We start from the raw sequence: 9850 nt of genomic DNA, 5'->3' as shown, positions 1-9850 counted from the left end.
TAATTTTATTGCTCTAGAAAAAATTATGGCGGTGTAGAGCACTCACAACCAATACCAATCACCCCATTTATGTTTATTTCCCAAAAGTAAAATCTTCATATCAAACTCTCAAAACTTTCCTACAAATAATCTTGAAGCCTTTCTAAATGTTTCAAATTCAAAATTGTGGGGTTTTCCTTTAGAAAGGATTTTTATACTTTGTAAAACAAAACCGAGAAAAACATTTTTTTAATGTTTGAATAACTCCAGTAGGTACTCTTTTAAATTACTACCAATCAATGACATTTTGTCTCAGGGATTATGATTGATTTGAAAGGGAAAATTTGATAAATATACGGTTTTATTTCTTTCATAAATTTATTTATAGGAAGAAAAACCGAGTTGACAAAACATAATCTCATTTTGAAGTTAGAAATGAGCTTAGTATATGTTTTAAAAAAAATCAGTTTAAAACTCCATTATTGGATCTAAACCAAAAAATTAAAGTAATATTAATGCTTTAAATTTGATTAATACCAAACGAATCAAACCAAGTATACTGATTTTGACTTTTAAATAACAGGTAAAAGAAAATTAATCTAACGAAAGCTAAACCCAAAATCAGATTGAACAATCACAAATAAATACATGTTAAATTGTGTAAAGAGTGCTGCTAATTATGTTTTCAAAGTATTATTTGGGTTGAACGCTACATTTCCCTTTTTTGCTGAGACAGCAATTAGAGAAGGAAATCTATACAACGATGATTTCTTGTGTTGGATATATCTATAATTCAATAATATATATATATATATATATATATAAGAACAATACACAAGTAACACAACCATATATAAGCGCCACAAAGTACAAACACGTTACATTAATAAAGATGACAACCCTTTTGAGTTACGTTCAGAAACATACAATTGAAAAGCAAAAAAAGAAAGATTATATTACCAAAAGGGAAAAAGAGTGCTGTAGAGCTAAAAGCTACTAAAGACTCTAAAGCCCTGATGCAATAATAATATTTGTTATTACTCATAACTGATTATGCCCTCAAATTATTCCACTTGATTTCGTTCTAGAACATCGCTTCTTGTCCTAACGACATAGCAACCATGTTTTCATCAAATAACCATTTCTCCAACAAAGACAAAGATCCTTGCGATATCAAACCAGAATCTTGCTCCATTGTTACCGCCGGTTTACTCTCTTGGTCATGGAAGAAGCTAGTCTCCTGAGTCAAATTTTGAGATTCTTCCATGGAATTGAAGGTAAAGAAAGATTGTTCCAACCCTTCTCCACCTTCTTCGGAAGTTGCTGAAGCAAATGGTCCGGTCTCAGAAACTGGTGATGAGGATGTTAAAGTTAATGTTTTTGGTGTATCTTTCATGAAATCTTGAAGCAACCGAGCGATGTTCTCAGCACTTGACGCATATACCCCTGATGGGTATGGATTAGTATAGTTGCTTGTAGTGGTGGTTGTGGTTGTGGTAGAGGAAGAAGAAGAGGATGGATCATAACAACGGTCCAGTATAGCTGATGAGAAGCTAGGGATGTTTTGTGGTATGATTACTGGTGTTGACAATGATGTTGGAGAAAGTGTTGATGATGGTTTTTTGTCTAAAGACAAAGCCTCACAAAGAGCTTGCTTTGCCATGTTGATATCTGTCTGGAGTCTTCTCTCCCATTGACCTTTGTTTGAGGTTTGTTGTTGCTTCTGTGAAATAGTGTTTGATGAAGAGAAGTCATCATTATCTTCTCCACCAGATTCGTTGATCTTCTTGAGCTTCTTCTTCAAGTGAGTGTTCCAATAGTTCTTTATATCATTGTCAGTTCTTTCTGGAAGGTATGATGCTATGGCTGCCCATCTATACACAAAGAAAGAGATGTTTAGATCTTATTCTATATATATATACCCAACTGGAAGGGGTAGCCTTTGTGGTTAAATATTGATCATGTGCATGCATATTACCTGTTGCCTAAAAGGGCTTGAAGATGAACAATCATCTTCTCTTCATGCTCAGTAAAATTTCCCCGCTTAATACCGGGTCGAAGATAATTAGTCCATCTCAATCTGCAGCTCTTGCTACATCTCCTTAGACCTAAAACACCAAAAATAAAATGATTTTAATCCAATAAAATCAAGGAAAAGGGATACAATTGTAATCAGAGATGTGTGGACGAAAGGGTCGGTGAAATAACTTCGGCTATTTAATTCACTCATCTTTAATGATCCATAACAACCCAGGCACAGAAAAATAGTAGAAAAACCCTCAAATAAAATTCAGAAAAAGAAAGGATTGATAGTACAATCAAACAGGCTACAAATAATTAATCAAGACATTACAAAGACTAACCTGTGTTCGTTGGGACAGATCTCCAGTTTCCAGGACCATGTTCTTGAATGTAAGAAACCAAGATGATGTCTTCCTCTGGTGTCCATGGCCCTTTCTTCACTCCGTTCTTTTCGCAACAAGGTGGTCTTACCATTTTTTTCTCCTCCCAGTGTGAAAGTATATTGTTTAAGGTAAGAAATTCGACTTTTTAAAAAGGATTTTGATGAGATATTAGAACAAAGACTAATATTTGAGGAGTTTTTCTCAAAAGCTTTTCAAAATTGTGAGGATTAAGACAAAGGAAGTCCAAATGGGATTAATTTTGTCTGAAGAAGTGGAGAGAGATGTTGGTTATATTTATAGAAAAATTAGTAAGATAGATGAGTGAGAGGGCAAAGAGAGCAAATATGAGTTAATTAGTACGTAATTATTAAATTAATCGAATGAAAAGCAGCAATAATGAAGGGCCTGGCTTTGGCTTTGCTTTCAAAGAGTCAACATGTACAGCAAAATGCATTTACTCTCTTTCTCTCCAAAGTCAGCCTCCTTCTATCTCTTTCTCTCTTTCTATGGACTTGCACGGTTTCAAACACAAATATTTTGGTACTTTTTTGTTATTTCATATCTTATTTGCGTTTATGTTTATATTTAAAAATAATTTTTTGCACAAGAGTCAAAATATTAATCAGAGAAATTCCCTAGAAAAGTCATTTTTTTTGTTTTTATCACAAAATAGCACTTAATGAAAAAATGACCAAAATAAATTTTAATTAAAGAGTAAAAATGATCAAAATATGTATTTTTACTCTATGGTTAACTAATCTAGACTTAGGGTCTGACAGATTTAAACGAAGCGGTTACGGTTGCGGATACGGGAGTTTGCGGATGCAGATGGTTGCGGTTTTAAGCGCTATTAAGCGTTTTGTATGACTGGTACAACGTTTGAAAATTGTTGCGTTTGCGGAATATTTGTGACTGGTTGATTATAAGATATTGCAGCGCTTTAATAATAAATTACCCATATTAACATATTATAACATTATAAAAATATAAAAAACATACTATTGTAATAAAATATAATAATTATCAATATAATATGATTAATAAAAATATTATGTTTATTTATAAAAAAAAAAATTAGTTGAAAGTTATAATTTTAATAAAATTTGTTTTGAAGATTTATATTAAAACTTTTTTTAAAAATATTTTATTTCGTTTTATATATGTGTGTATCTTTATATATGTGTATATATATATGTTTAAAAATTCTAATAAATAGTTAGTTTAAAGTTTTTATTAAAAAAATTATGATACTGTTTGTGAATTTTAATTAATATATAAAATATGTATATATTTTTATTTATAATATTTCTATTTGAAAATAATTTTATATTTATTTTTCCATCCACAACCGCAAACGCTAGCTGGAACCATCTTTTGATTTTAAGAAGTTCAGAGCGGTTTAGAGCGATTTGTAGCGGTTTGTATGATTGTTTCGAAACGCTGTCAACCGCTACCAACCGCAAAAGCTGCGTTTGCGGGTCGTAGTGGGAAAACCAGCCAGACCCTTAGAGTTTAGAATAAAGGGGTGGAATTTTGGGGATAGAGTTTAAAATTTTAAAAAATAAAAAATAAAAAATAAATATTAAAAATTTCAAAATAAAAAGGGGCTATTTTGATCATTTTCTTTCTTGAGGACTATTTTTGTGACAAAAACTTTAAAATGACTATTTGAGAGGATTGCCCTATTAATTATTTTTTAAGATAAAGTATCATAATTTACTAGTATTAAAACTTATTAACGGGAAAAAACAACCGGCTTCCTGGATCATGAAATTTATACTAATCTCGATCGATGTTATTTAATCTATCATCAATCTCAATACAGTAAAAACTCTATAAATTAATAATTTTGGGACTATGAGATTCTATTAATTTATAGAGTTATTAATTTAAATAAAAAAATTTAGATTTTTTTATTTTAGAGTATATATTTTATATAAAAATAAAAATAATTAGTTTTTGCAGTATATATATTAATTAAGTTTTGAAATGTTACTTTCATATTATTATTTTATACTATATTTGGTGTATACAAAAATGTTTTATATAATTTGATTGTGGTTTAAATATAATTTTATGAAATATTATCAAAATGTATTGAATTGGTAAGAAAAAATAGAGATAATGTCATAGTGAATATAGAAACAATACAATGTATTTTTGTATATAAACTATTAATTTATGATTTTAATGGAACCATATATTTACATAGGATTTTTTTTAAAATTATCTTATTAATTTATAGTATTTATTAATTTAAATTTGTAGAGTTTCTACTGAAAAAGACAATTGACAAATATGTTCTAACTATTTTTAAACAATTGAGATCGAAATCCTCTACAAGTACATTTATGTTTACAGGGATCGGCAGAATTTTGCCAAGTATACATAAGGACATTTCCAATCCTACTCTATTTTTTACTCCAAACATCATTTTGGAGTAAAATCTTCTCCAACTCCACTATATTTTCAACCCCAAAATGGTGTAATGGCTAGGGTAATTTTACTCATTACTTCATTTGGTGTTGAACTTTTTTTATTTGTGAAATGGTCCTTTAAAGTTTTAATGCTTTTTTATTTTTTACTTAAGTAAAATTTTCAAATGATACAATAACATAAATAAACAAGATATTCCATTATTTAATAATTTTACATAAAAATATTTACTATAATTAAAAAATAATAATAATATAAAATAAAGATAACATAAAATGATCTACAGTTATGTTTCACTACTGTGAAAGGACCTGTTCGGTTATGGAGAAAAATGTGTCACATGACATCATGACTACATGTACAATTTTACATAACATGATAATTGAGGATGAGCGTGAATTCGATGCACCAACTGAAATTGGAAGAGAAGTTCCACCGCGAGAGACCAAAATTGCAGAAGATAAAAATGTTTGATTTCAAAATTTTCTTGTTTGACTTAGGAATATCAAAGATAAAAAAGCTTACGTTTTATTACAAAATGCATTAGTTGATCATTTGTGAGAAAAAATATTCTAATGCCATTATTAAACCAACTTATATATTGTCTTTTATTTTTTTTATGATTTTTTGTGCTTTTTAATAATAAATTTTTAATTTAAATAAATTATATTTTAAGCAGTTCTTGTAAACATAAAATAGTTGGGGTTAATTAATAATTTTTTATAAGTAGAAGGCATTATTAACAATTATTAATAAAATATATTATTTTTAGAGTAGAAAATGGAGTAATACATCAGAGTAAAACTTTATTCTATTTTGGTGTTTCACCGTTTTGGAGTAGAATATGGAATAACTACATGCATATACGCTGATATGGATATCACATTCATGCATGTGTCTGTGTGTGTATATGAAAACATATCAGCTTGGATATTCAAAACCGTGTGGTGCTGATAAATGCATGATATTATATGAGGTAAAGGAGGTGGCACCGAAAGAAGACAAGGAGATGAAAAAAGCTAATATTTCGGTATAACGTGAAGTTTATTTATTGCATAAACACTGTAGCTTATCTCAAAAGCTTTCTAGGTCCAATGACTAATCAATACGAGATCCGCAGGATCTGCATTTTTTTACCATTTAAAGCATTCCGGAAGGTCAAGAAGAATCAAACCCATGACGGTATCCACAGCTGTGAGCCAATTACCACTAGACCAAGATCTATTGGTTAAACACTATAGCGTATAACGCGGCGTCTGGCTTCAAAATTTTGATCTAGAGCATCTCCATGCATTTTATATAAGTTTATATAATTAACATTTATAAATAAATTCACTCCAATAAAATTATATAAAAATTTCTTTTTATATTTAAAATAGCATTTTTATTTTATACGAATATATTGAACTAGCTTTCAATTCAACTTAAAATTATTATATTTTAGAGAATAAAATAAAATAAAATACATTGAAGATGATTTTAGAAACAACTTTTTGATACTGAGAATAAACAATTAGTTAAAAAGTGATATTGCACAAGAAAATAAAAAAATGTGAATAATTTTTGCTAGCTGATACATATATCACTTTCCAATCATTTTTACAATTTAGAATTGCGTTGATATAAAAAAAAACATAACTGCACTGCCTAAAGTGTTTCAACATAGTCTACGATTTGAATCGACGGCATGTATAGCCAGCATCAAAGAATACACACACATATATATATATATATATATATATATATATACGAATAAATTATTCTAATTTTTTAAAAAATCATCTATTTCCAAATTTTAGTAACTTACACCAGTAAAGCTCTCTGTCCCGATTTTCGAGGCCGAGCCGCAACCGTTCCTCCTCGACGCCGTTCGTGCCCCTGGCCGCCGGCGTCGGGTCCTCTACTCAGCCTGCTGCTCTTCACCGCTCTCTGCTCTTTCCATCGTCATCTCCAACTTCAATTCTTGTGTCTTCGTCGTCTCTTACGCAATGGTTTCCACGAATCGCTTTACCGTCGCCGTCTCTCATCCTCCGCTCGTCACTGCTCATCCTCTCGTCACCTCTCATCCTCTCAAAGCGAACAGGAGCACCGGATCTAGAATCACCAGATCTGCTCATTTTCTCGTAACCGTGAAGTCTCCGCTTGGTCTACAGCCAGAGCCTCCTCTCCTCCATCACGTTTCTTCACCATCTCAACTTTTTGAACCCCTGGTCATATATTCCCTCAGACAGCTTCATCCCAACAGATCTCTTGACGTGAGCTTTCAAAGTTTTGTAATGGGCTTGCGGTTTAGCTCAAGTCTCGATGAGAGCTATGGATTCCAATACGGTAATATTGGAGTTCACTTTCTCAGTTTGATCTCAGTTCGCGTCCTCTCATGGATTATCGTCAAGAGCATCGCGCCACCTCCGCCGCCTCGCCTCGTCACTCCATTCCCTTCCGAGGTCTGCTGCTACTCCACCGTTAGCTTCACTCCTCCGTCGCATCTCAACGCCGATACAACTTATGGACTCTCCGACATATGTTTTTGGTTGGGCCTAGCCCATTTATTGGTTTGTGAAGGGCTTTTACCAAAGACCACTCATTCATGGTCCACAAAGAACTTCTCTATGTCGGATGTTAAAAAAATGAGACATCGCTCCTCATCCGAAGCATCATGCTGGTCCACGGTTTGTCGTCTCGTCTCGTACAGGGTTCACCTAGCCCCAAGCCGTGATGTTGTACATGGTTCACGTAGCCCAAAATTCATGAGTATTAGATTCAAATCTAGGCAAAGGAGGCCTTTCTCTATGGCTTTTAGCTATGTTTCTGGAGTCACTCACCTGTTCTTGCCGCCTATCAGTCCTTATCTTCGACAAAGTTCCATTGAGAACTCGGGACGAGCTCAGCCTCCACTGTTCCTAGACAATTATTTTTTAGTTGAAGCAAAGGAGAGTGTGTCATCACCAGTGTTTGTGTCTGCCAACCGTTTCAAAACCCTCTCAATAGGGCCTCTCATCGTCGGTTCATATCCCGACTTCAGTATGTTCTTCGGAACATCAGTTTTAAGGTCTCAAGTGTAGCATCTTTATGGGTATCTTCACCCCTTTAACACCTCAATCAATCGTATTGTTGTAGTAGCCTTCGTTTATCGTTCGGCCGTCAAATTTACCTCCAGTTGTAATTGTTTAACCCTTTTGGATATTAAAGTTTAATGTAAGAGTTTCCGCGAAAAAAAAAAAAAGTAACTCACACCAGTAAACACCACGCAGCCCTAATTTAATGTCACCTTCCTTTTTGTGAATACATTCATTGAATTGTCGACCCATCAAATGTCCATAACTTATGGGGTAATACATATTTATGGCGGTTTTTTGTTGTTATTATTCTATGTACAACTTATTAGGTTTGAGAAGATTCTCGTTAAAAATATACTGGTAAGTTCACTAGAAAATAAACTACTGGAGCAAACATTGAAATCAAATACTACATTGTTTTACACACAACTGTAAGTCCGTAACCGAATCCTTAAGATCAAGTAGATTTGCTCGTCGCTATTTGACTTTTATGTTCATAGACTCATTAAATAGCTCCCAGATTAAAGTTTTACGGAGATCAGTGCACCTCGTCTTTAAATTTAAACCAACTTGAGAAATACTATGACTCGTAAAAATGTTTAGCACAACATATTTCCGGCACTATATATATAATAATACGGTAATCTTCCACTCACACTTTACCCAATAAACCTTTCAATTGCATCATGAATAGTTTATTAATCTTACTGTAACTTTATAATTAATGTCCTTAATTACCACTACCAAATGAAAGTTCACAGTAATTAACGCGTTTTCTTATTAACTTTATCGAAAGGACGACTATATTAGGGAAAACATTTTGGTTTACAAAAAGGTAAAACCTAAACTATCTGACAAATTTATATACATCGATCTATGATCTATATGTTGATAAAAATAAGCAAATGTTTTGGTGAACTGAAATCTTTACAAGAAACAAGAGGAATGTTGCGATGCACGTCGTGGATGGGTGCATGCATTGAGCTTCTAAAATTATTATTTCTACCGACGTGCATTGAGTTTCTAAAACGAATGGGAAAATATATTCATATATATATATATATGCACTTTAGAACTTCTTTTTTTTTTTTTTTGGTCAAACGATACTTATATTAAGAAACTTAAAGTTGCAGAGTTTTGAAACAGAAACAGAGCCTCTTTGGCCAGTTCATCCGCGACCAAATTACAACGACGAGGCAAAAACTTAAACAAGATAGATGAAAGGAAGTTAGTCAACACACTAATGTCATGGAGAATCCCTTGCAAAGCGATCACAGAGGAGTTTCATGTGATCAGATTGATTAGTCATTTTGAATCTGAGAAACAGATCAGGTCACTGAGATTGATGGAGACTGCACCTTTGATTGTCTCCTTTAGCGCCACAGCTTCCGCTAACAGTGGCGAGGCTGCGAATACGAGCGGGAGCGATCCACTACAAGAAAACACGCCGAATTCCGACGGAGGTTCCGACGAACGTTTGTGACGGATTGCCGACCAATTTCCGACGAAAACCAAAAATTTGGAGTCGTCGGAATTCCGTCGGCCATTTCCGACGGAATTCCGACGAAACATGGCTCGTCGGAATTTTCCGACGACTTTTCGATGACATTCCGATAAAAAATGTAACCGTTTTCGTCGTCGGAAATTCGTCGGAATATACCGACGAACTTCCGACGACATTCCGATTAACAGTACAGTCGTCGGTATTCCGTCGGAATTTTCCGACGAATTTCCGACGAACCATGTGACCGTTGCCGACAAATATATATGACCGTTGTATAGCCGTTTGAGATTGGAAAATACCGACGGTATTCCGACGGACTGCCTTACATCCGTCGGAATTTCGTCGGAAAGTCGTCGGAGGGCCGTAAGCAATTTCCTATAAATACAACCCCTCCTCATTCAACTCATTCACACTTCATTCTCTCTTCATTCTCTTTAGTCATAACAATTCCGTGAAAATCATGTCTTCAG

At 33.2% G+C, this 9850-nt stretch overlaps 1 protein-coding gene across 1 annotated transcript; it reads right to left on the bottom strand.

Moving 5' to 3' along the window:
- Positions 1–993: 993 nt before the first annotated feature.
- Positions 994–2684, bottom strand: LOC106329182 (myb-related protein 306). The gene is made up of 3 exons (XM_013767796.1): positions 2343–2684; positions 1958–2087; positions 994–1853 (listed from the first exon to the last, which is right to left on the bottom strand). The coding sequence occupies exons 1-3, from the start codon at positions 2473–2475 to the stop codon at positions 1064–1066; spliced, it is 1053 nt and encodes a 350-aa protein (XP_013623250.1). The 5' UTR covers positions 2476–2684; the 3' UTR covers positions 994–1063.
- Positions 2685–9850: the final 7166 nt, after the last annotated feature.

Source organism: Brassica oleracea, chromosome C3, assembly GCF_000695525.1.
Source record: "Brassica oleracea var. oleracea cultivar TO1000 chromosome C3, BOL, whole genome shotgun sequence".
Classification (NCBI taxonomy): Eukaryota; Viridiplantae; Streptophyta; class Magnoliopsida; order Brassicales; family Brassicaceae; genus Brassica; species Brassica oleracea.
The sequence above is the reverse complement of the archived record's forward strand: the minus strand, read 5'-3'. Positions and strand labels throughout refer to the sequence as shown.

Excerpts from the sequence above, each read along its gene's own strand:
- LOC106329182 (XM_013767796.1), bottom strand. The coding sequence starts at position 2,475 with ATGGTAAGACCACCTTGTTGCGAAAAGAACGGAGTGAAGAAAGGGCCA. Across the intron at positions 2,088-2,342 it reads ATCTGTCCCAACGAACACAG|GTCTAAGGAGATGTAGCAAG; the intron begins GTTAGTCTTTGT and ends TTGGTGTTTTAG. Across the intron at positions 1,854-1,957 it reads CAAGCCCTTTTAGGCAACAG|ATGGGCAGCCATAGCATCAT; the intron begins GTAATATGCATG and ends CTTTGTGTATAG.